Raw genomic sequence first — 27,387 nt, forward strand, 5'->3', positions numbered from 1 at the left:
CCCATTCTTAAAACATTCAAGTCCACCTTGGCTCCGGACACCTCCCTAGGGCCACGCCCCCAGCTCCAGAGCTGGGGAGTCAACGGTCTGAAAACCCGGCACCCAGCCTTGCCCAACGGCCTTTTGGGAACTGTAGTCGAGCCTCTCGCGTCTCCGCAGCCAGGGCAGGGTCGCGGACTACAAATCCCGAAAGGCCTTGCGCTCCGCGCCTGCGTTCCCGCGGCCGCGAGAGAGGGCGAAGGCGCCGCGGGCGCTCCTGAGCCTCCTGAGCAGGCTGAGTGGACTGCAGCGGCTGACATGGACAACGCCGGGAAGGAACGAGAGGCGGTGCAGCTGATGGCGGAGGCCGAGAAGCGAGTCAAAGCCTCCCACTCTTTTCTCCGAGGGCTGTTCGGGTGAGCAGCAGAGTGTGCGTGCCCTAAGGGATCTCCGTACCGGGCCCCCTCCCCAGCCGGCAGCCACCGCAGAGTCTCCCACCCGCTCCCTGTGTCCCCCAGAACGTACCTGAAAGCCCTCAGTTCCCAAAGCCCTCTAGAGAACCCCTTCATATCCTCAGCGACCCCTTAAGTCCCCCAGAACGCCCCCGAGGTGCTAGGTGGCCTCCGGCGAACCCCTTGGGGCCCCCCAGAACGTTCCCGGAAACTTTGGGCCCCACATGCCTTCCAGAGAACCCTCTTGGCCTCCAGTGCCACTCTAGATACTCTCCTGAGGCCCTCAGTGTCTCCCTGGGTCCTGGAGAGTGAACCCGGGGCCCTATATGACCTCCAGAGAACCCCCCTTGGATACGAAGAGCACTGGGGCATTCTGGAGGGCCAGGAAGACCCTGCTAGGACCCCCAATGCCTCCCTCAGTCCTCCCAAACGCCCACCCGGACCCTTTGACCCCACGCTCCCTCTAGAGACCCCCCTCCTGCGTTCTTAGAACGTGCATAGGGGTCTCCAGTCTCCGCGCACACTTCAGAGCCTTCAACACGCCACGCTCTCGGAGTCCCCAGAACCTTTTAGGGGCCCTTAGTCCAAGCACTCCTGGAAACCCCCAGAGGTTCTCAGCCACCATCTGCCCTCCAGAGACCTCCGGGTACCCCCTCCCCATTCCCTTCGGCCCCGGAGGTGGCAGCGCGTTGGTGCGCAGGGACCCATACCTTAAGTGGCTAATGCTGGCAAAGGACCCCACTGGCGTGGCGGGTGGGATTTTGCTTTTGGCCGCCTTTAAGCCCACATTGGATAGTGGCGTCGGGGGAGGGGCAGTCAGGGGACTCATCCTGGCGCCTGCCCAAGAGTCTGGTGGCTGTCTGCTGAGGTGCAAGGGGTGGAGCCCCCATTCCAAGCGGTCGTGCAACCGCTGGCCTCTGCCCAGGGGCCTTGTGCCCAATGGTCATCTAGTAGATACTCCTTGGATGAAGAAATGCATTTCCTCAGCATAGTATTTTTCCTTTGCCAAAGATTGATTCATAGCCAGGGCCTCCTGTTTGATTAAGGATAACGCAGCTCTTATTTTAAGTCAGGATCTTTTGGGAAATCCCATTAATTTCCTGTAATTCTTCCACGCTGTCCTTGGGAAGGTTTTAAATTCGGACCTCTTGAAAAGCAGAGGTTGCACTGGCAGCTTGTTGAAGAAATCTGGGTTGTTGATTCTGTGAATGATTCAGCTGTTTAAGATGACAGTGGCAGAAATTTTGTGTGTGCATGCTGTCTTTTTTTCCTTTTGAAAATGAAAAATCCTCTGCCATCACTGAGAGCAAATTTTTATTCTTGAGAAGGACCAGTGGTATATATTTAGCCATTGCATTATAGACACAATTTTATTTCTATACAAATTCAATTGGCACTCTTAGTTCAGAAAACACACTCAATAGGTTTTGACTTCTTTTTGCCAGCCTGATTCTATACAGTGCCTGGTAGTGCAGCCTGTAAAGATTCATAAAGAAAAGGGGCCCTGTCCTCAAGGACACATAGCTGGTTTCTAAATCTCTCATGTGATATGTGGATTGAAGATATGGCTATAAATTATGTATTGTATTTCTCCTTTAAAGTTGGAAAGAGTATTGACTAGTATTTGGTGCTAATGCCAAATAATAACACTTTTTCAATTCACAAAACATTTAAAATTTATGCAGATAAAATTTAATGCCATAGCTTCTCACACTGGGGGGTGATCAGTGTATTAAATCAGGATATGCTTGCCTGCGAGAATCTGTACTTGGCAGAGGAAAAAGCATGACAGTGCTGAATGCTTGTCTCAAGACAAAAACTCCATTTGGCCAAAAGGTATTTTGTTGTGTTGGAAAAGTAGGTCAAATCTTGAGCCAAAAATCCTAAAAAGTATTTTTAAGAACCTTTTTGTTTTTAAAGAAACATCTCTTTGGCTGTTGTTACCCTGTCTTATTGTCAGGCCATATAGGAAAACTTCATCATTTATACTCAGTTGGCACAAAAGCTGTTGCATTCTGTGTCTGACACATAGGCACTGCTGGTCAATTTATTATCCTAGCTTTGAGAACTGGTTTGCTTTTCTGTGCCTCAGTCTCTGCTATAGATGGGGATATGACTAGTACATGTTCTAATTTGTGAGGATCATGGAGTTTATGTTTGTAAAACATTTAGACCATGGACTTGGAGATGATTAAGGGAATATTAATGTGCATATTTATCAAAACTTTAAAATATTGTCAACTTCATTACTTATCAAGGAAGCATAGGGCCAAATGGATTAAGTGACTTTCCCAAGATTTCAGAACCAAAGACTTGGTTATTGACCTTTTAGTGAAAGTGCCATGCAAGTGTTATTTGTGTTCTGAGGACTGTGTTATATCCAGTAATATTTGACTCCTGAAAAGTTCTGGGAAAGAATAATACTTGGAGTTTCATGAGTTTTAATAATACTATATAATTACTTGAAGTAAAAAACTGGACTTAGTTTCACCATTTTAATAGAAAGACTAAGATATAAATTACCACTAAACAGGGAAGAGAGGTGGGAGGGAATAGGAGGGAGAAGGGGAATTGCACGGAAGATAGAAAGAGACCCTCATTGTTATACAAAATACATATATGATGGTGTGAGGGGGAAGGAAAAAAAAGAGAGAGAAATGTCTCACAGTAGATTGGGTAGAGAGAGGGGAGGGGGGGATAGGGAGGGCAGCAGAATACAACAGACACTAATATTGCTGTATGTATATACATGGCTGTATAACCAATGTGATCCTGCAATCTGTACACGTGGAAAAATGAGAGTTCATACCCCATTTGAATCAAATGTATGATATGTCAAGATCATTGTATTGTCTTGAGCAACTAATAAAATAAAAAATAAATAAATAAAAACAAAAAAAGAAAGACTAAGATATATATCTTATTATATAGATATTATATCAATTTTAAATGTTTAGAGTCCTTTGTTACATGTGGAATCATATGTTCTTGTAAGCATCATCTTTCTGGACTGGAATATGTGTCACTCTACCCTGACTTCCTCCCCATTATCCTGTATTTAAAATATTATAGTCTGTCTCCCTGTCATACTCCTGAATTAACAACACAGAATTAATAACATACATATTGACCTGAGCACCATCAGAGCTCACATATTTAAGAACTAATTAGCTGGTGCTTTCAGGGGAATAGGTATTACTTTGAAGAGGTGGCACCTATTAAAAGATACTTGGCATATTGCAGGTTTCTTCACATATCACAGATATTCTTAATATTCTAACTGCAGATTAAAGCCTTTCATTAGTTCACCTCCTCCTTTACTCAGTATTTACCCCCCACCCACACTGCTTTTTATAGCATTATTGTATTCTCAGTGCTATTCATAGCTCTTGCTTTTTTGTTGCTTTTAGTAAAATTAAATAAAAATATTCATCGATACAAGAAAACATCAAATAATTGTTCTGTGTGTAATACACAAATCCATTATTTGTCTGCTTGGTAGGCAAGGTGTCAGTGTTCTTTCCCAAAAGATTCCCCCCTCCCCACTACCTGCAATCCCCCTATAAGGGATGCAAAATTGCAAGAAACCACTGTTAATTATGTGTTCTGTTTTTCTGTTTGACTGCAGGTTAGCTAAATAATATGTTTTTGTAGCTATGGAATCAAACCTTACTTTTTCTGAAGGCTGTAGTATAATATAGTGAAACTGCTACCAAAAGAATTGTGTTGTCGTTTAATTTGTTGCCAGAAATGAGCTATGGGATTTTGTAGTTAATTTCAAATTCTAATTTAGAATCTTAATGAATTACTAGTATGATCTTAAATTGGCCTGAGTCTGACAGTAATAGTTTTGAATTGGAAAGATCTCTTTACAAGCTTACCATCTTGTTGCTAGGAGACCATAGATTGAGGATTAGTAACCTTACCAATGCATATCAAGAAAGTGGTACTTAAGAATGACAGTGGAAAGTTGTTCCTGATAATGCTATCTTCCCCCTTTTTTTTTTCAGTGTTCTCAATCTCAGAGGTTATTTTTTTAAAAAAGCTAAAAATCTGGCAGTGTCATTATAAATTTACTGAAGATCCTTACAATCTATAAGCTATTTGTAAAAATTGGGAATATTTCTTAGCATTGTAAACTCTTATCAGTATTCTTCACTAGGCTTTTTCAATGAAGATTGTATATCTAAGTTTTTCCACAATATAATGGACCATTTGGTAGCCTTCATAAAACATTTAGGTCTTTCTCAAGTTGTGATTCATATTCAAATGTAGATTGAATTTTTTAAAAATCATTTTTCAGATTTATTTATAGAGACAAGTGATATAGTATAAGCCAATACATGTATATTTCTTATAATTTAAGAACTAGAATAATGTACATGCTAGATAATTATTATATATTATATTTAAGAAATAGAATACAAATTATATGTGGGAAGACAATGCATGGACTTTGGTTCTAATTTACTATTTTAGTGACCAAAGCCTAGTAAGTTAAACTTGGAGCTTCTGATTATTTTAGCTTTCAAATGGGCAGAGGGACAGTCATTGTTAGGATTGAATGAGGTGTGAGAATGCTTAGTCAGCTGCTCAGAGCTGTGTAACTTTTCATTATAATCATTTAGTTTTCTGATTTTATGTCAAGTTACAATTTGTATATCAAATGATAAGTTGTCTGCAGTGGCTTTTTCTGTTTGCAGCTTTGCATTGTTTGCTGTATCTCTCGTTTTGGAAGTCTGTTTAGAAGAGATATCACACAGTGATGGTGTATGGCTCCTTGGGAGTCTATCCTCTTTGGTTGTTGTGTCCCAACTCTCACCTAGTTTGTGGCATGCACTAGGCACCTGGTCATTGTTGGTGGAGAGACTGAATATATTAATGTTAATCCTGTTTTTGTTTTTTTTTTCCTTTAAGAGCAAAGGGTGTACCATAGTAGTTGCACATAGTAGAAAGGTACAAAGTAGTGTAAAGGGTTTCAGTTGAACAGTAAAATTCTTACACAATCTTCCCTCTTCTTTTTTTCTTTTTTCCCTCTTCTGATGGTTACCGTCATAATTCTAAAAAATTTCAGAACATTTCTACTTATAATTTCTTCATCAGTATTGATACTGAAAATGTTACAGAATTTACATGATTTCCATTTCTTCTTTGGCCTTCTGATTTTACTTAGTTATTTCTCAATCTCCAGACATTCCCTTTAATATGTAAACAATATTTAAACCTGTAATTCTGGATCTGTGCTGATTAATGAGTGTCCAGGACACTGGATTACCCTAGTTATAGGAGACTTTACATGTTATTTTTAGACCTTTACATTGTGTTCATTTGATTAGATGATAAAGTCAGTAAAGCCTTTTGTACCTTCAAGTCATTTTTAGGGACTAATACGGTTCACAGTAAAGAAACTTGGAAGTACAATTTCAGAATAACTATTTCTGTATTTAAATGCAGCTTAGTGTAAATAATAATAATTTAATTGAAATCTAATAAATCAATATTTTCTTAGCTTAAATTATTTTTTCATGGTAAGCAATTATCTGTTGATCCTGCTTTACTGCTTGTTTCCATTAGGCATTATTGTTGTATTTTGAAGGCCTTTTCAGTATCTGTAGATGTAAACCTTTTGCTCCTTTAGAGTTACTGCTGTGGTCAATAGTGGGTAGCCTTATTTTTGAGCTATCCTTGCTTTCTTTCCTACAATAAGCCTTTCTGGATTCTACTATATGGGCTCTGTTGGATCCTACTAATGGGCTCTGTTGGATTCTGATTTTACATACTTTATTTAGATTTGTTTTACTTAACAATTTTTTTTAGTGTATAGTCTTTATCAGGTTGAAATGTGATGTTACAGGTGCCTCATAAAAAAAATGGAGGAGCCAGGCATGGTGGTGCACACCTGTAATCCCAGCAGCTCAGGAGGCTGAAGCAGGAGGATTGTGAGTTCAAAGCCAGCCTCAGCAACTTAGTAAGGCCCTAAGCAACTCAGTAAGACCTTGTCTGTAAATAAAAATAAAAAAAGGGCTGGACATGTGGCTCAGTGGTTGAGTGCCCCTCAGTTAAATCCCCAGTACCCCTCAGGGCCCCCCAAAAAACATGTAGGAGTAGAATCCACTTACTGTGAAACCATTGAGTGTTTTGGTGGTATTTCTTGGTAACTTTCTGTTTATTTTTTTCTTTGGAATTTGGAGTGTTTAACTTTTCTGTTTGTATTGAGGTATGTTTTGATAAAGTATTTTTCTAGGAAAATTTTCATGTAAGTTTTTAAAACTTTACTTGCAGAGTTCTACAACTGTTCTATTTCAGTAGTTCTTGTCACTCTTATTTTTGTATCTTGTCACTTTCCTCTCTTTTTCCTTGATTCTTTTGATCCTTTCTCTCCAATTAGTATTTTGATTTATTCCACTGGTTTCATGTCTTCTGCCTTATAAAATTCTGCTTTACCTTTATTACTTTATTTCAACTTTATTTTACTTTCTTTTGTTTTTCCTGCAGGCTGTTTTGGGGGAAAGAGATACTAATTTGCTGTTTCCATGTTGTTAGTATGGATCCAAATATTTATGGTTTTATTTACTAACTGTAGATCTTTATGTATGATGTCTTCATTTTCGTTTGTTTTCCCTCTGATCCAAGAGTTATTTAGTTGTTCAGTTGTTTATTCCAGGCAGAAGAGCCTTTCTTTGTATACGAATTTCTGGTTTTACTTTATTATGATTAGACAACTTCTTGAGATTTTTTTTTTTTGCCACCTAATATGTGTTTGTGTTTCATGAATGACAGAGTGAGTATTATCAGAGGTTGATAGAGATCTGTAAAATCGAATTACTGATTATATTGTCTGTGTCTTCTTTGTCTGTATTTATATATCTATCTAATCTGCTTTGGAATAAAGGGGGTGTATTAATGTCTCCTATAATTAATTTTTTTTGATTCTTGCATCTTTTGTAGTTTCTGATTTATGAAAATAACTACTGTGCTCTGATACATACATATTCACAACTAATATGTATAATTTTGTTAATTTTATGTTTAGCATTATGAAGTGAACTTTATCGAATTTAATGCTTTGGAGCTCAAATTCTGCTTTGACTGATTTCAGGATAGTAATCTCTGTTTTCTTGTAGTTTGTATTTGTCTGCTTTAGGACTGCATTATGTAAGAGGATCATAACTTGTCCAGTTGCCACATGCTCTGTGCTGGCCAGTTCCCTCTCCCCTTGGAGCCTGTGGAGGCCATGTGACTGATTTGAGGAGGTATCAGTGGAAGAGACAGGTGATCCTTCTGATCCAAAGAATAGGGACCACCAAGGCAGCTGCCATGGGTTTTCCTTCCCACCCCTGCTTCACAAGAAAATAAGAATATATCCCAGATAGATGCTTTCCAGAATAAAGAATGGTGACACTTAGAGAAAGAACCAGTAGCCATAATCATCCTGCAGTAATCAGGAAAATGAGCAAGATGCACCTTTGGGAGATGTTGGGGTTATTTGTTGTTGTGACAAGTCTAAAAAAGCCAATTGATATATTTGGTATACTTTTGGCTATTTTAAGCCTTACAGGCTTTTAGTTGTGTTTCTTGTACTGTGCTTCTTTTCCCTTCATTTAATTTTCATTCACTTCGTTGTTTTCATTTTTCTCCTCTATAACAGTAGAACCTATTCTTTTCTGAGATAAAACAAAGACTTCATTTCTGGGATGATTTTATCCTTTTCTATCTTTCAAGAATTTATAACATGGGCTGGGGATGTGGCTCAAGCGGTAGTGCGCTCGCCTGGCATGCGTGCGGCCCGGGTTCAATCCCAAGCACCACATACAAACAAAGATGTTGTGTCCCCCGAAAACTAAAAAAAAAATAAATATTAAAATTCTCTCTCTCTCTCTCTCTCTCTCTCTCTCTCTCTTTAAAAAAAAAGAATTTATAACAAAACTTCATCTTATTTTTTGTACATTTCTGGTCTGAGTTTATATTTTTACTTTTATGATATACTTATATCTGCAAGATTTTGTTAAATATTTAAATCATATGGGGTTGTTGTTTTCCTCTGCTTTATGGTTGTTTTGGGAAGTACATTTTTGTCAGCTGCAGTTTTCCTTCTTACTTCATAGATGGTAGCTTTGTGTGAATACTGCTTCTCTTTTCTGTTAAATGTTGTCAGGTTTCCCAAGCCTACATTAGCACAGGTTTTTAAGATGGGAGATGAGGGAGTTGAGTGACTTCATAGGTTCTGAGTTTGCTCTTTTCTTTTTTTAAAATATTTACTCTTAAGTTTTAGGTGGACACAATATCTTTATTTTACATTTATGTGGTGCTGAGGATTGAACCCAGTGCCTCACACATGCTAGGCAAGCACTCTCACTAAGCCACAACCCCAGCCCCGAGTTTGCTCTTTTCTGTTAGTACAATTAAATGCAATTTCTGGGCTGAATGGTGTTATGTGGAGGGGTGGGTAGAGGCTTGGTGTTTTCCAGTTCTGATACGCCTTTCTTTTGGAAAGATTCTGAATGTATCTCCATTGTTTGCCTGCCTTCCTTTCACTGCAAGGCTTCATAGAGCAGCCTCCTCATTGTAAGTTGACCCCTCTGTGCCAGAAGCAGTGTCTTCTGGAGATGGCCACCCTTAGCAAAGGCCCTTCTTCAGGTTCCAGCTGTAGTGCTCCAACCCTCCAGGTCTTACTCCTGGTCTTTCCTCACTGTAATGGGACTAACCCTCAGTAAGGAATACTATCACTGAACCTCCACTGCAAGGACTCTTCTGTACTCCCCTCTTTTGGCCACAACTCCCTCCTGACTTTAGCAGGGGCTCTGTTGGATCTGCTGGTTTAGTATTTGTGTATTTAGCCAACATTATCCTTTAGAAATTGAAAAATCATCAGTTATTTTTTAAAGATTGAAAATTTAGTTCAAAGATTTAATTTTTATAAACATTAAAATTTACTGTTGGTAGGGCTGAGGTTGTAGCTCAGTGGTAAAGCATTTGTCTAGCATGTGTGAGGCACTGGGTTCAATTCTCAGCACCACATATAAATAAGTAAAATAAAGGTCCAACAACAACTAAATATATATATATATTTTTTTTTTTTTAATTTACTGTTGGCAAGTAAAGTTGTGTGCAACAGCCATTTCTAAGTTTACCTGATAGTTGCTACTCTTAGCTTTCTTATGTGTTTATCCTGATTTTATTTATTACTGGATCCAGTCTATACATATTTCCCTCCATAAAAAAAATGACTGCTCTGCCTATCAAGCTGAAACATTGGAACTGTTGCCAAAGTAAAGTCCAGCTAACTTTCTTTGACATACCTGTTCTCATCAACTATTTCAGGAAATTATGCCTTAACACAGGTACTTTTTGTCAAACAGTCCTTAAATGTCTCAGATTGTTTCCTGTGTCTGAGAATCTATAATTAGTTTTTTCTTACATAAACAAAGTGAAATGCTCTCAGAATTGAATCCAAGAATCCAAGGCATATCACTGAGAGCTGCTCACCTCACTGACACAGTGCTGGCTGCTGGCCAGGTAGTGTTTCTCTTCCTATCTTCATCCTGATTGCTTATGAGAACAAGCAGCTGATAAGTGACTGTACATTTGAAGTGTCAGACTAAAGCTGGGGCCCTGGGCTTGCTAGTGTGCATTGAGCCTCTATATCATCAATTTAATGAAAAGACAAAGGAACTTTCAAAAGCACCTCAGTCTTCTGGTAACAGTCTTTAAGAATTCATATTAGCATTCTGGAGAGTCTCCCTCCTGCCTACCTTTTTAAAATATATATTTTTTATTTTTTATTTGCACTCATACATGGGGTACAATGTGACGTTGCAATACATGTAGACAATATAATGGATCAGATCAGGGTATTCCATATCTGTCACCTTAAAATTTTGTCCTTTTGTCAGAACATTCAAAATCCTCTCTACTAGCTTTTTTGAAATATTGAGTTAAATCCTATTTAGCTGTGGAACATTAGAAGTTATTCCTCCTATCCACCTGTACCCCATTAGCCATCCTCTCTCTATACTCACCCTGCCCAAGTTCTGCTAACTACTGGTCTACTCCGCACTCCTGTGAGATCACCATTTTAGCTTCCACTTATAAATGAGAACACATATTAATTTTTCTGTGCCTGACTTATTTATCTTATTTATGGTAGAACAATATTCTGTTATATGTATCTACTACATTTTCTTTATCCATTCATCCACTGATGGACACCTGGGTTGACTTCCATATCTTGCCTTCTGCTGTTATTTACAGTGTTCCCCTGGAGCCACAATCTCCCCAGCTGCAAAAATCTCTACTTTTTCTATCTCATGAAAAAACTAGACTCTTTTGAAATATGTTAAACCCAGAAATAAAATAATCAAGTGTGATTTACAGAAATAAAGCATCAACTGAAAATAAATTGCTTTTGGAGTTGATTCTATCATTGAATAAATACTTAAACAGATTTTTAATTTCTCTCTCTAGTTCTGAATACTTAACTATATTTCCTTATTGCTTTGAGGGACATATGGAAAACTTTTTTAAAAACTGTAGTGTGGACAGGTTTTTCCACACAGGTACTACTAAGCAGTCAGCATTGTCATGTGGCCTGGGCAGGCCCTATGCTGGTCCCCTAAACCCAGAGATTATCCTAGTGGCTAAGGAGACACTGCTGGTAAATAATGAAGAGGAAAAACTATCTTGTGTGGTAGGGTACCCCACCTTGTGTATCCTACCTTATGTCCCACGTACTACTAACAGTGATTCCTGATTTTTAGTTCTTTGATATGGTTTGACATTCCTTCAGAGAATATCATTAGGTACCCTTCAGGGTACCTAATGATAGAGCTGAATTTTTTCTCTGATTCTACATGCATATCATCACAATGCTGTCATTGTACCCTTTGAGATATTTCTACTCTGATGTCTTGTGATTTTAGAGGCATCTTTATTTCTGCCTCTGCAGTTGTCACCTTTTTCTTACAGGTACATCTTCTTATGTGTGTGCCATTAATTCCCACCCATCTACTTTGATATCTTCCTCCTCCCACCCACAGTTTTAAAATAGTATGTACTATAGTTGCCAGTGTGATACAGTGCTCCAAAACAGTGATTACTCAGGATGGGGTAAAATCAAGACTTCAGAGTATTTGAGGATTAATTTGTTTTGATAGCTGTGTTTACTGGCGCCTTGGTGAAATATTAGAGGAATGTAGTGAGGTTGGATGTGTTCTCATAGACCACTTCTGTCCCTGAAGTTTGATGTGTTTTCCTCAGCATTCTCGCTGTGGGCAAAGTATTTCTTTCCTGAGTCTTTTCTGGCAGGTGTTGATCTCAGTCAAGTATTTGCTCAATAAGCGTGATCAAAAAGAGGGAGTTTGCCTTGCCCCTGAAATTGAGTGGGCTTTTCCACTACAGCTTCAGGGTAATGGTGGTTCAAGGTCAGAATTCCATAATACCAAAAACCACTTAATTTAGCTTTCTACGTGTCAATTTAGTGCCATGTGATTACATTATATTACCTTATAAGATAGGTTCTTTCACACAGTGTCATTTCTGTTTTCAAGATCTTCTACCCCTCTGTGGGGCTCTATAGATAGCAATCAATGGGATTAATTAAATTTGAATTCTGAATATTGTTCTTAATACTTAAAAAAACTAGCTTTCATATGTGTAAAGCAAAGCAATTGGAGTAATTTCAAAAATACATTTTTATTTTTAAGTTTTATAGTTATGTTCTGTTTAAAACAAGTAAATCTTCTTTGGTATTTTTAAAGTGAAACTACTTCTGTTTCAAGGGTCATTTAATATTTTTATAGCAATCACTAACTTTGAAGTCAAGAGAGTTAGCCTGTACTGCTGTCCTAGGCTGGTAACCACTGTGGGCCATTGACCTCCAGATACCATTTTCTCTTCTTTAAAATGGAGATGGTGTCTTTTGTTGTTGTGGTTTGTTTGTTTGTTTGTTTGTTTTGTTTTTTTTAGAAAGAGAGTCCAGTGAGGCATTTTATTATATGAATGTTTTACATCCCTGGAAAAAGAATCCTAGGAATTTTCCTCCTGTGTGTTTTCTTGCTTCTTTGTGGTCCAAGATGCCAGCAGAGGTTATCAATACAATGAAACCAAACTGACAGGATGGGAACAGATTATTCTGCCATTTTTCTAGGTCTTTAAGCTGCACATCAAATCTGGGGCTTATCACTCCACACTTGTTTAACCTGCCTGTGAGGTTGACAACAATTTTCCCAGCTCTGTGATCATCAGTGATTTCAAATTCGCCAACGTAACCATGCTTCATCATCCCAGTTAGAAACCGGACAATGACTTTGGAGCACGGCCTTATAAGGACCTGGCGTTTGCCTCTCTTTTCGGCATTGTTGATGCTCTTGAGAACATCAGCCAGGACATTCAAGCGCACCATTATGGTGGCACAAAAGCTGTGGTTGTTGTAATAATGAAAATGACATATCAGGTATAAAACCTAGCATAATGTATAAATTTTAATATTCTTAGCTCGTTCTGTCTCTGAAAATAATGTCACAGTGGTCCACTTATCCTTTTGAATATATAGCCCTTGCTGCTCTGAGGCTTATTTTCAAAAGGACATATTTTTTTTTCCTCTATTCCCCCTCCCTGACAGGATTAGAGAGACAGTGTTATCTTTTTTCTTTGCCTAGTTAATTGTCCTTGAACACACCACCACAGGAAGAAGATATCTACCAAAGGATCTAAGAAGTGAATATCTAACATACCATTAGAGCACCCTGGGACCCCTTTCCAGAACACACCTGGAATGCAACCTTTGATGAATTACTTTAAAATCCCTCTGTTCCTTCTGATGGCCAGAATCACAGCCTCTGGGACTGGACTCCCTTGTGTTTCTCCTTTGCTAGCAAAGCAATAAACCTTCTTTTTCCTTTTTCTCAAAACCATGTCCTTATTATTAAAATGTCATGAATTGGCATCTGGGGTAGGCCCGAGCTTTTGGTAACAATAATAGGATAATGTACATTTTATTTTATTTTTTAAGCCAAAATTTCTCTTTAGTTAAGAAGCACTTATCAATCCCAAATTGCTCTGACAGCGCATACAACCATGAGTAAACCAGACAAAAATACCTGCCTTACTTTCTTGTAAGGGAGATACAACACTGAATCAGAATATTAACTCCAGCCAGTGGGGGTGGGTGCGAAGATTCAGGGCTGCTCCTGTGATCACAGGCTTTTGTACAGAGTGGTCTTTAAATACAAAATGTAACTGATGGGCAAGTACAGGAATGAGGAGGGCCAAAGCAACAAGGAGACATAGAGGGTGCAGACAGGTCCAAGTGTGAGGGGAGGTTGCTGGCATCATTAGTAGCATTGGCAGTTCACATAACCTCTGCCATCCTGCAAGGGCCCTGTAACATGATGATCCTACCACAGGAAAGAGGAAACTGAGGCAAAGGGTGTTGTGAGTGACAGGCATTTCACAGATTCTCGTATACTCGTTTCTGGATTAATTCTTGGTGTTTTCACATCATATGCTTACTCTAAGAATTCCAATTTCCTTATCAAATGCTATTAAACATTGGAGCTGCTGCTTAAAACAAAAGGACCACCATACTTCATTCTACAGATCCAAACCTCACAATCTACCCAGTGTTCTTACCAATTACATAACAGGGCAGAAGAGAAGCAGGACAGGAAAGACAAAATCAGCATTGTTTATACCTTCCCCCTCAAGGGGTCCATCTTAATGATTTGGAATAGTGGATTTTAATTTTTTTTTTTTAGAGGAGGATAATGTACATTTTAATTAAGCTAGTTTTATTTAGAAACTTTTAATAAGAATGATTGCACTGTAATTGCAGTTCAAGATTCCTGGTACTCTTTAGGAAGAAAGATAGAAAGAAGCAAGAGGTTTGTCTTCCTTAATTCTATCGAGCTATGGCTAAGATTGAGAAGACTCTCATATTAGGAACTTTCCATTTGGGAAACCTATTGGCTAATTGTTTTTTTAAATATGTAGACTTGAAATGGAGAAAAGGGGATCATAAAAGTGTGAGAGAAAGCTTTTCTTATTCTGATGCATCCTTTTTGGTGTGGCTTGTGGCCCCCCTGTCATTCCCGGTGTAACATAACCCCCAAATGTTTTTGAGGAGTGGGGGGAGCATTTATTGAGATATAGTTCACATACCATATGATTTATCTATTTAAAGTGTATAGTCCAGGGATTTGTTTGTTTGTTTGTTTAGTATATCCAGAGCTCTGCAACCATCACAACAATTTCTTTTTTTTTTGCACTAAAAACTGCATTTAATCAGAACACAGAGGGGCTGGGAGGTGGGGAGGCCGAGGCCTGCCCTCTGCCCGAGTTGAATTGAAGATCTGCACTTGGGGGAAGAGCCCACAGCTGAGGTCACAGAGGTGGCAAACGCACCAAACTTCACATGCAATTTCCTGGCCTTTCTTTTCCTCAAACAGGAAGTACTGTCATTCTGTGGCAGGTTCACCTGAAGGGACATCTTGCATTTTTAACAGCATCCACGACTGTTCTGTTGAATTTTGAAATGAGAAATTTTTTGTTCCTTTTGACACATAATGCACATTGGCATTAGGTGAGCGGGTCTGGCATTTGTAAGGTGGACAGGCAGAGGTGGTTGCGTGTGCTCTGGCTGGCCCAGACTCATCAAGGGGCGGCTTGGCAGTGGAGGCAGTGGGCAGGGGCAGAAGACTCATCACAGGAACAGTGACCAGAGACGTGGGGGGTTGGGAGCAGATGAAGGACAGGGCAGGCCAGGGCTGCAGACTCCAGGCAGGCAGCCGTTAGAGAAGGGACAGAAGAGTAAAGATGAAGACAAGCCCAGCCAGTAAGGTCTGGGGGTGGAGGCAAGGGGGGGAGGTGCCAAGGGCTTGAGGTGAAGCAGTGACTGCTCTCCCCAGATGCCACCAAGGATGATGTGCAGTGAGCCCTGCTGGCAGGGGAAGGCTGAACCCAATTACAACAGCAGGGGCCAGGCTCTGCTGGAGATAGCGCAGTACCTCCAGCTCCCGCAGCTGTCGCCCACAGGGACACCAAGGACCAGCTGCACAGGCACGTGGCAGCCCTTCCTATGTGGCACACTCTGGGACAGGCAGTGGCTCCTGCGGGTGGATGGCTGGTTAGGGACCCTGCATAGCATTTGAGAAACTGAAATTACCCCCTTTACCTTCCTGGGAATGATGGAGTCTGGGCTGATTGGAAAGCAGAAAGCCCAGCATGCAGGGGCCCACATCTTTGGTGAGGGGCAGCTCTCCAGACAGAAGATGCTGTCCTTTTGGGTAGGCTGCCCTGGCTGTTTCAGAACCATGGCCAGCCCCATAGCCCACCTTCACCTTGACCCTGCCTGGCTGGCAGGCTGTAGAATGAGTGACGCTGACACCTGCTGCTTAGCTCGGGCTCCTGCATGCTAACAACAGGGATCTGCTGCTGGACTGAAGCACAGGGAGAGGAAAAATCCTTATAGCCTCATCTAGGAAACACGCCTTTGCAGACCCCAAGGGGCAGCTGTCTTATGTGCCTGTGGCTTTAATGACGAGCTGTGTGCGCTGTATGTGGGTGGAGGGACTGGGATCCAGAGAGCGCAGCAGGCTCTGCAAAAGGAGAAAGGGAAGTGACAGGTTATAGAAGGCGGGGGATGGGATGGTGAGTGGAAGCAGAGCCCAAGGGGGTATGGGGCCTGGGAAGCACAGCACAGACAGGACCCACGGAGCATCGGCTCACGCCATCCCAGCCGATCTGGACAACGACATTGATGACCAAGGTTCACCTCTGGTGCCCAATAGTCATTGTGTCCACTGGCTTCATAAGAGCCCAAGACAGAAATGCCATGTAATTCTTAAGCTAGAACGTCATCGACTCCCAGCCTGGGGCTGGGCCCAGTGGAGATGCTGACCTACCTGCTGCCCCACTCACCTCACCGCCAAAGCGGGAGCTGACACTGGAGCACTCAACAATGGTACCTCAGTGACCCCGAAGGCTGACCATGGAGCACATTCTTAAGAGGCATCTCTTAAGGTATCGCAGCGACGCATCAAACAGGACAGAGGTAAGAGGAGACCACTGGGGACAGCAGAGGGGCAGAGAGGACAGTGAGGACCATATAAAAGTTCAGCTATACAGACGTAGCTGGCGTTTTGTTTTCCTTTCCCCTTTGTAAAAACCTTAGCTGCTTTTTAAAACAAAAAGCCTCTGGCTAGAAAGACCCAGCCGCCAGCCATTGCCTGGGGACTGGACAGGCGGGTCTGCACTGCACAGAGGTGACTCACTCCACAGTGGGGAGGAGGGGCAGGAGGGAGGGAGCCTTTGCTCTTTTATGTCAAAGCAAGCAGGTCGGCGCCACACGTCCACAGTGCGAGCTGGCTGCATGAGCTTCCAGGAGTGGGAGGAGTGGGAGGAGTGGGCAGGAGCAGAGCTCTCAGTCTGGGCCAGGTGCTCGGACGGTGGGTCCGGTGAGGTTCCGAGTGGCCATCACAACAATTTCATCCCAAAAAGAAACAGTGTACCCACTAGCTGTCATTCTTAAATACATACATTTTTTGAACACCACCAGCACTGGTGTGTCAGTTTGTTTTGTGTTCCTGTAATCATACCTGAGACTGGGTAATATTACAAAGAACAGAAATTTTTATTTCACAATTGTGGAGGCTGGGAAGTGCAAGATCAAGGTACTACGTGTCTTAGTCTTTTTGCTATGTCCTCACATGGCAGAAAAGTGGAAGAGATCCCACTCACACAAGCCCTTTCTGTAGTGACTTAATCCATTGTATAGCAGTTTAGTTCATTCATCATGAATTTACCAAAAGCTTGGTCCTTGTCCCCAATGCCAATCCAATAATGAGGACACGGTTTTGAGAAAAAGGAAAAAGAAGGTTTATTGCTTTGCTAGCAAAGGAGAAACACAGGGGACTTCAGTCCTAGAGGCTGTGATTCTACCCATCAGAGAATTCAGTGGGCTTATTTTAAAGAAGCTCTTCAAAGGCTACATTCCAGGTATGCCCTTATAGGGGGTCCCAGGTGTACTTGATGGTGTGTTGAAATTCATTTGTTAATTTAGGAGATAGTCACTTCCTAGGTCTTCTGGTGACATCTCCTTTCAGTGAAGCACAGATAACACCAGGTACATTTGTACCCTGCCCCCAGGGTTAGGGAGGGGGCGGGGCGAGAGAGAAAAATGCTCCTTTTAAAATAAGCAGCAAGGGCTATACTCCAAAGGTAAAGTGGAGCACTGTTAAAATGATCTAAACAATTTTCATTAGGCCTCATCTCTCATCTTAAATAAATTCAACGTGAGTTTTAGAAGGGATAAAGACATTCAAACCATAGCACCACACAACCACTCTGTCTCTATAGATTTGCCAACTGTAGACATTTCATGCAAGTGGAATCACAATGTAACTGGCTTCTTTCATTTAGTATGTTTTTAAAGCTCAACCTTATTGTAACATGTTTTGGAACTACATTCCTTTTCATTGCCAGGTGATATTCTAATTATATGTGTATACCACATTTTATGTATCTATTCATCAGTTTGTTACAGGGCTGGGACCTTCCAGGAACCTGAGGCAGCTCAAAGGCCCCTCTTGAAACCCCAATACTTGGGATCAAGTCAGAAAGATTTCAGACAAGTTGCTGAGAGTAATAGGCATAAGTTTATTAGAAGGAATAGAGGGTTAGAGAGTGGGTCCTCAGAGAGGAGGGGGACAGCTTCCTCCTGGTGTGTCAGTTTTATTGAGAGTCCGTGAAGCCAGGGGACAAAAAGACAGTATAGATAATAAATAATTTGGTCTGATCAGGAAGGTGGAGGCTGGTTGGAAAGGAAAGGAAATCAAATGCTGACATCTCCATAGCCCTTTCCCCCTACTCCTCCAATCTGCCTCAGAGATTGTTCTCCCTGCTGGGCATTGTAAGAGTTGTTAATTAATGCCTCCAGAGCTGCTACCTTCCTAGGTCACTCCACTATTTGGCCCAGGATTGGGAGATGAAAAAAGAAAGATAAGGGGGGCAGGGAGTAGAGGGCAGGAGAGCAAAAAATATCTAAAATATATAAAGGGGGCAGAACATACCACTTCTTTGTGTATCATCTCTGGACCCCTTCTTCCTCCAGGGAGAAATGTTTGTATCCTTTAAATACAACTTAACTTTCTGTGTTGCCTGGGGTTCAGTCTTCACATCTGGGGAAATGGAACTCTTCGTCATGTCACCATTATTCACCATGGAAGTTTCCAGAGAGTCATTTACACCCAGGTCCATCTCTTTACTTTTGACTGACAGCAGGATGACATCAGACTTTCAAGTCCCCATTTCTGTGACAACTCTAAGTCACTTTGGGCCCATGCTGACAAGTCCTAATTGGAACTTGTTCTTACAAATTATGTGGTTAGGAGGAATTATCCTTATATTTCTGAATTCTGGATTCTAGTCTTGTGTATAGGTCATAAAAATTCCTGCTTTAGAGTAACTTGTGTTCTTATCAGCATTTCAGGGCCTGCATTTCTCCTACAGATAGCAGGTAGGTTGCTGAGAAACATTACACATATCCTATCCACTTAAGCCATGCAAGGGCTGCAGGTGAAAGCCCGTGGGGGTCAGCACATGGGCCCATTTTACAGAATTACTTCCTAACCTCATGTTCCCACTGCTCCTGCCTATGTGTCCTCTATCAAGTTGATGGACATTTGGGTTGTTTCCATTTTATGACTATTATGATGCATGTGTTACTGTGAACATTTGTGTACAAGTTTTTGTGTGCATTTATGTTTTTATTTCTCTTGGATGTGTGCTTAGGGGTAGAATTACTGGGTCACATGGTAACTCGGTGTTTAACCTTATGAGTGACTACCAAACCATTTTCCAAAATGACTCCACCATTTTACATTGCTACCAGTATTACGTGAGAGTTCCTTTCCCCCCAATCTTCCCCCAATACTCCTCTTATTTGAATCTAGCCATCCTCAAGGAAGCCAAGTGGTATTGCCCACGTGGTTTTTGTTTGCATTTCTCTGATGGCTAATGATACTGACTTATATGATGTTGTCTTTGATAGCCACTAGTATACACTTTGGAAAAAAGTCTAATCAGACTTTTGTTCATTTTAAAATTGGGTGGTCTTTATTATTTAGTAAGGGTTCTTTATACATATATATTCCTTATGAGGTGAATGATGTACAAATATTCCCAAAGGTTTTTATACCCTCAATGCATGGATCTAGTTTATAATAACCACACTGATTAAGGACATGCTTTGGGTGAAACTCTGCAATGGCACCTATATGTGGATTATTTCTTTTGCTTCTCATAATAACCTCAGTTTTCACGTATAAAAACTGTGGCACAAAGAAGTTAAAGAATTAGTTATTGCTCAAGATCTGGTTAGTCACACCTGATCCTCCCTGTGTATTCAGCCTTGACTGCAACAGGACACATACAGGCACAGAGCTGCATGCCCTCAGCTGGAGCTCAGAGCTTATTAAGATCCTGGCACATATGTTTGTACTCATTCATTTTCATATTGTGTCGAGTCTTTAGGTCAGCCTTGACCTCTCCTATCTGAGTCCTTAATGTCTACACTCCACTCTGAGTTTCTCATTATGTGTACTGTATAGTTAGGGTCTACTGGGTCTTGATTTTCCTCTGGTTATTTTATATTTATATAATGTGGATAGACAAGATAGGTAACTGTCTTTTATAGAGTAACTTTAGCTTAGTAAAAGCAAAATTGAATTAGGAAACTAGGGGGAATTACAAAAGATTAATTTTGGTTTTATGTAAGAAGAAATTTCTGAGCAGCTAAAACTATCCCTCAGTGGAATCAGCTACGTGGTGAATAATTTTCCAGAACTGTGCGTATTTAAGCAGCAATGGAGGACCCTGTGGTCAGGATATTGCAAAATGCAGTTCTGTATTGAGTAGGGGCTATGCTGAGGCCACTTCTACATTAGAGAAGGGCTTACCTCTGGCAGGTAATACAGCATGGCACTTGTCATCTGGCTTCAGATTTTATTTTTATTTTTAAATCTGAACAAATATAGTGGTAAACTCTTGAATAATAAGGTAAAAGTATCTTAATCCTTCAAAATTCAGTCTCCTTTGGGAAAAATACTTCTAATTACTCAGATTGATAGACAACTTGAGTTTTTCTAAATGGAAAGGACTTTGGTTAAGGGTATAGACTCTGGATTCAGTCTGATCTGTATTTGAGACTCATTTTTGTGGTATGAGCTGTGTGGGTTTGGGCAGTGCCTTTACCATTGTATGCCTCAGTTTTCTTACCAGAAATGGGCATAGTAAGAGTATCTCCTCTGAACAGCTAAAAAGATCCTCTAATGTTTGTGTGATGCATACTAAGTGCTCATTAAATGCTTGTTTCTTGAGGGAGGGAGGATGAGGGATGTAGATGGTTGTTAGAATTAAATGTGACCTCATGTTTAAATTTCTCTTAGAGGAAACACAAGAATAGAAGAGGCTTGTGAAATGTATACCAGAGCTGCAAATATGTTCAAGATGGCTAAAAATTGGAGTGGTATGTACAAATGTTTTGTTTGCTTGCTTTTTAGACAAATACTTTAAAATCATTTTGTGGAGAAAGTGACTTTTTGTATTCCCTGAAAGAGTGAGACTTCATGCCACAGAGATCCATCTCAGTCCTGCAAGGACTGCCATCTAAGTGAGCCAAGCTTGAAACCTGGCTTGAAGTTGAAGCACAAGGACAGTATCTATCTTAGTTTCTATAAGCCACCTAATATAGTAGGCTTGTGGTAATAACTAGAAAGAATTAAAATTGCATGGAATTAGGAAGAGTAATGTTTGTTTTTTACTAATGTGCTCAAATACATACAGTGCCATAAGGAATGAAAGTTGTAGTGAAACTCATTGAAAACAGGTGGGATAAATAGAATTGCCTGGTTTTCTTTATCTAAGCATTAGTTGGGAATTTTTAACCATTAACTACTCTGAGATAAGTGATTGTGAGCCCATCAAGAATTGCTATGGGGGGAGTTGGGGATCTTCTCATAACCCCCAAGGATTTTTTTTTTTTTTTTTTTAGTAATTCCTTTTACTCAGTGAAATCACACATAACAGAATTAGCAGGATTTTTCTTTTCATTCCTGAGAGGAGGAGATGGTCCTTTCTAACACTGGTTTGAGAAAAAAAAAAAAAAAAAAATTCATTTCACTTCCCCTTGAAACAGAGACATTTCAAGGCCAAATAAGGTATTTCTGAGTGAAGATGGAGATAACCTTAGACCAGAGCAGGGAATGTGGGTCTCTAGCTGTGGCTCATAACTTTAGTGTGCGGGAAAGTGGTTCTCTTCTATAAGCAATTTGTTTTCCCATTTCCCTTAAAGGCATACAATTTTAAAATTATTTCAAAGGAGAAAATGCTTTTGAGTTAGATAAATCTGAAAGGTTCCTTCTGGCTCTGAAGTTCTTTTTTAAGTTTAGTTTTATAGGTAGACTTTAGGTAAAAGGTAAAAATGGGGAAGAAAAAAGTATTGTCCCAGCATCCCCTCTTTTTTTTCAAATCCTATAATATAGGTAGAAAGTGTTCTTAGCAAAGAAGACCAGTTATTTATTTTATCTTGTGAGCAGATAGTCTACTCTTTGAAAAATTCATCTCAGAAAGAGTTATATAATTTATCATTTATATAACTATGGGGGCTTTTAGTGTAGCCCGTCCCCCAGCCTGTTGTCTGTGGTGATGCACCCTGTATAGTCCACCTGACATCTCCATGCATTTGCACTTTCCCAGTTTGTCTTAATGACTTGAGGTTCATCAGCTTATATTCCAAATAAGAGCTGACCTCCTTATCACAGCCTTCAAGTACTGTCTCCTTCACCTCTGACCTCATCCTGATTATTCCCCTTGTGCTTCCACCTTGAAGGCTTTACTTATTCTGTTCTCTCTGTCTGCACTTCTCTGCTAAATAGAATGTGACCAGTTCCCTGCTTCCCTCAGGTCCTTTTTCAAATGACATCTTAACCAGCATTTCTCTGGCCATGCCTTTTAAAAATAACAATCTCCTTATTCCTAGAAACTCCCTTTTTTCCTCCAGTGCCCTATCACTGTCTAGCAAAAATACATAGATTATGTGGTGTTTTAATCATTCATATTTATGTGTTTTATTATGTGGTGGTCCTCATTATAATGTAAACCTTGGAAGGCAGAGTGTATGTGTTTTTTTAATCTCTGCCATATCTCAGGGCCTGGATTTGTGTCTGCAACATAATGGGTTCTTGGTATGTTTGTGAAGAGAATTAGTAAATATTAGGCTCTGAAGTTAAACCCATGTTGCTGTGGTAGTAGTCATGACACCTCTTGCATCTCTTTGTAATTTTAAAAGTTCTTAAAAAAAAAAAGTTCTTTTATAATGATTAAGCTAATGCTTTTGATATTCATCTTTTGAGAGATCTTACTGACAGGTATTAGGCCAGTTTTGCAAATGAGGAAACTTAGCCTGAGAAATTGAATGACATCCTAGAAGCTGTCATGTTAATGTATGCTCTTTTAATGATACTTACAATTCTGGCAAGACTGAATTGCCGTTATTAGTATCAATTGAAATGAGTGCTCAGAGTGAAAAAGTAAGCCAGCTGCTAGTTTGAGATGGTAGGAACATGAAAATATAAAATTAAAGCACTTACTATTATCTGGGGAAATCGAGTTGCTCAAGAAAGCCTTAATATTGTGGTATTACATTCAGCAAGAGAAAGATAGAACATGATTAATTCTGTACAGTAAACATAAATTATTGAAAATGAAATGCTGGCAGGAGGGGGAGAGCGAAGTTGTAAGAAACAATAACATTTAAACATGCCAAAGCAGTGATCTAAGGATAGATTTGCTATAATAATAGAAATGTCCAACACTGGCATAACCTGAGCCAGGCCCTTCTAAGCACTGTACTTAGGTCTAATTATTTCTACATTCTTGAAGGTAGAGCTCTCAAAGCTACTGTTCAACTGGCATATTCCTGAACTGCTAGTCAGTAATTGGCTGCTTTTCTAAGTACCCCAGGTACCTCCCACAATCCTGGCAATGGCCTTGGCCCTCATTGGGATCCCCTGAGGCCTCATAATTTGCCATTAGCCCAATAGGGGTGCTCCAGTTCCAGCTCCAACCCTGAGGTCAACATCCACTTTGATTATCTCCTTTATTCTATTCCTGCTCCTTAGACTGAGTAAGTCCAAGATCAGAATGCCAGCAAATTTAGTGTATGGTGAAGGCTTGCTCTCCTCCGTCTAAGATGGCACTTTTTTGTTGCATCCTCACATGGCAGAAAGGAGCATGTCACATCCTTTCAGCATTTTGGGGAGGGCAGGGTACCAGGGATTGAGCCCAGGGGCACTTAACCACTGAGCCACATCCTTATCCCTTTTTTATGTTTTATTTAGTGACAAGGTCTCCCTGAGTTGCTTAGGGCTTCTCCAAGTCGCTGAGGCTGGCTTTGAACTTGTAATCCTCCTGCCTCAGCCTCTTGTCTCAGCTCCTGACAGCATCTTTTTTAAGGGCATTAATCCCAATCGTGAGGGTACAGCCCTTGTGACTGAATCACTTGTTTAAAAAAGCCTCTTAATCACTTATTTAAAAGCCCAAGTCTTAACAGTATCACATTGGGTATTATATTCCAATATTTGAATTTGGTGGGAGACTCCTTAACATTTAGACCATAACAATACCCATGTCTTTCTGGGTACTCTTTTTATTGGAAACAGAGACATAGAGCAAGATCTGAACGTGGGCAGGTTGGCTCCAGAGTTTGTATGCTTCTTTTCCCTAGGATGGAAGTTTAGAAACCCACCTGAGAATTATGTACTTACCTCTGAAGAGGGGATTGGAATGAGGGATGCAGCTGAAACTTTAGCAGAATTGGATATTTTTATCTTACAAAGAAATTTAAAACATGTTTAGCATTAGCAATGGATACTACTTATGACTAATATTCTTAATCATGCTTTCCCTAGTAGAGCAGATTCAACAATGATAACTAAATCTTTTGAAACATGAGTAAATAATCTTTGTCTCAGTGTTTTCCTTTTTTTAATTGTTTATAACTGGAAGCCCCTTGTCCATATTTATTTTATGATTTTGTAATAGAAATGAATAGGCCAGGTCTTGGCTATTGTCATTGATTGGCAGGTCAGAGATTGGAGTCTTATTGTCCAGAGGCACTTGGCAAGCCTACTGAAACTGAGATGGAGAAACTCTCTCACTTTTTGACTTGTTTTTAATTTGTTTTTGTTTTGTTTTGTTGTTTTTTTAATAAATACTTGAAGTGCTTGACCATATTTATGTGTGCCTCTAACTGGAATTCAGAAAAATGTACCTTCTCTGGGTCCTTATCTGGCAGTTCTGGGGGAGGTATTTTCTTTTTCTTTTTTTTTCTTTTAAATATTTATTATAAAGATGGTCACAACATCTTTATTTTATTTTTATGTGGTGCTGAGGATCGAACCCAGCGCCCTGCGCATGCCAGGCAAACACGTTACCGTTGAGCCACATCCCCAGCCCGGGAGGTATTTTCTTCTGTGTTTTAACTATGGCATTTTCTTCTCTAGCCGCAGGAAATGCGTTTTGTCAGGCTGCTAAGCTTCATATGCAACTTCAGAGCAAACATGACTCTGCTACTAGCTTTGTGGACGCCGGGAATGCTTACAAGAAGGCAGACCCTCAAGGTGAGGCAGCCCATCTCCCTCTCTGCCTAACTAACTAGCCAATGTTGCCTTCGATATCAAAGTCAGTGTGTCCTTTTCATTCCTACTACAGGAAATAATACAGAAATTTTGACAATTAGAAATTTTTATTATTTAATCATTTGGGGGCTTTTATGAAGAGAACATAATTTAAATTTATCCTGGCTATTTAGTTATCAATACTGTTTTCTTAAGTTCCATTTACGTATTTTGGAGAATTGTTTGGAAATTACCTTTAATTTTATCTAAGACTTCTATTGTCTTGATTTTACAAAATATGTTCTTTATCATGTAGGGAAATTCTAATGTTTCCTTTCTCCTAATATTTAGTGAGTTTTAAGATATAGTTTGAGGAGACTGGATAAAAACATCTCTTGATCACACAGCATTCATTTGTGGTGTGTGTTTTTTTGTTTGTTTTTCAAAGTATTTATTTTGAGCAAAGAATGAAATTAGATAAAGTGGTAAATTTTTGTAAAGGTTGTATAGTTAGCAATTAAAAGTATTCATGACTTATCTCCCACCCATGTGCATGGATAGCCTTGAGCCTCCCTTTTTGCTTTCAGTAGTCCCATCTTATTTAACATACAAATTTCAACTTTTGTAAATATGTCATAAAGAAATAAGATAACATCAAGGGCTTTTGTGTAAAGGTTAATCACAGTTTAGTTTTTTCCAAAAGTGAAAAGCTGGGCACAGCCCACATGAACAGTAGGGGTAGAGTGGTAGACTTACAGTGCATCAATATTTTAGAATATGATGCAGGCATTAAAATTCCTGAGTCAAAGAATCCTTGGTAAATATTCACATGTTAATTAAAGAACCACATGGGGGAAAAAAAAAAAAAGAACCACAATGAGACCAATCCAATATTGCATGACCTAGATATTTGAAAAACGTTCATGCACATAGAAATGGATCCAAGAACACTGGAAAGAAAAGTTCATCAAATACTGATACTTAGTTTGAGTGGGACTATAGACAAATGTCTTTCTCTATATTTTTAAAGATATAACAGTGAGTTCATATTTTTTTCATAGCTTAAAGGAAATTAATTTTAACTTTTGTTGTTTACTTTTCTAATTCTTCGGTCAAACTTTTCCACATTGCTGCCTCTTTCAGATCAAATACAATAAACTTGAAGGTGCCAATCACATGCCAGCAGTATAAATACTGCCATTTTGTGAGAGGGAAAATTTTTTGGCTGTTTTAGAAAATATAATTTATTAGCATTATCATTTATTGGATTTTTTTATTCCTTTTCCAGATATGTTAGTATACCAAAATTTAACATCTTTATGCATTATACACAGTGTTTAACTTCACTTAAGAGTTGTCTGAATAGGCATTTCAAGATGCTTTTGATTTGGAGACCATGAGGAATAGAAACTATTGAAATGATCTTTCTTGTGAAGTGATACTGTCTTCCAAAATTAGTATATATCCATACAATATTAATGAAGAATACATTTACACTTAGTTATTAGCAGATATAATTTGTCGGTTTGGTGACAATCCCTATGGTCTTATTTTCTTTGTAATAGAGTATGTCATCTGAATGGAGTCCTCACTTTAAGGTTGAGAGTAACTGTGAGCCACTGTTACTCCAGCCACACCTCCTTAAGTTATACTGTAGCTGCCTGGAACGAAGCCATGCTGGTGTATCTAGATTTGTGCATGATTAGTATTTACTTCTCACTAACTGACCTGCCCACCCTTCACCCCAAATTGTACCTCATTAACGTTCTAATAACAGCCAAGAAGACAGGCTCACCTGAACCCTCTTTGACTGAATGGATTTTTCATTGTTTTTCTTAAATGCCCACGCTTCAGAGGCTATCAACTGCTTAAATGCAGCCATCGACATTTACACAGACATGGTAAGACATTACATTGCTTGAGCGGCTGTGGGGTGGAGTCCTTGAGATGGCTTAGAGTTGTATCTTTTTATTTTTTTTTCCTGTTCCCAAAATGATTGGCATTCAAATAGGTAAAGTATGTGTGTGACACTGGTTTTTCCCCCCTAGGGAAGGTTTACAATTGCGGCCAAGCATCACATCACTATTGCTGAGATCTATGAGACTGAGCTTGTAGACATTGAGAAGGTAAGCACTGGTCATAGCTCCTCATAACTTGATGTGAAGCAAGTGGAGAGTTGGATGCCAGGAGCCCTCCTCTCGTAGCTGACTTCAGTTATATACAGAGGGCTTCCTATGGACTTCATGGGTGTGACTGCTTTCCTGGAGTGAGTATGTAACACACAA

General features: G+C 39.9%; 1 protein-coding gene and 1 pseudogene across 3 annotated transcripts in view; one reads left to right on the forward strand and one right to left on the reverse strand.

Moving 5' to 3' along the window:
* Nucleotides 1-232: 232 nt before the first annotated feature.
* Nucleotides 233-27,387, forward strand: part of Napb (NSF attachment protein beta) — a 47,766-nt gene continuing 20,611 nt past the window's right edge. The window contains exons 1-5 of one of the 3 annotated variants that reach the window (XM_027921276.2): nucleotides 233-395; nucleotides 20,873-20,952; nucleotides 24,989-25,105; nucleotides 26,957-27,003; nucleotides 27,151-27,228. In XM_027921276.2, the coding sequence (XP_027777077.1) occupies nucleotides 298-395; nucleotides 20,873-20,952; nucleotides 24,989-25,105; nucleotides 26,957-27,003; nucleotides 27,151-27,228 (420 nt within the window). In that variant the 5' untranslated portion in view covers nucleotides 233-297. Of the gene's footprint in view, nucleotides 396-18,862; nucleotides 18,943-20,872; nucleotides 20,953-24,988; nucleotides 25,106-26,956; nucleotides 27,004-27,150; nucleotides 27,229-27,387 lie in introns of those variants that run through there. The other 2 variants (XM_071608687.1, XM_071608688.1) reach the window with 2 other exon arrangements.
* Nucleotides 12,421-12,831, reverse strand: LOC114107334 (small ribosomal subunit protein uS8 pseudogene; annotated as a pseudogene).

The sequence above is a fragment of the Marmota flaviventris genome, chromosome 2 (genome assembly GCF_047511675.1).
Source record: "Marmota flaviventris isolate mMarFla1 chromosome 2, mMarFla1.hap1, whole genome shotgun sequence".
Lineage (NCBI taxonomy): Eukaryota > Metazoa > Chordata > Mammalia > Rodentia > Sciuridae > Marmota > Marmota flaviventris.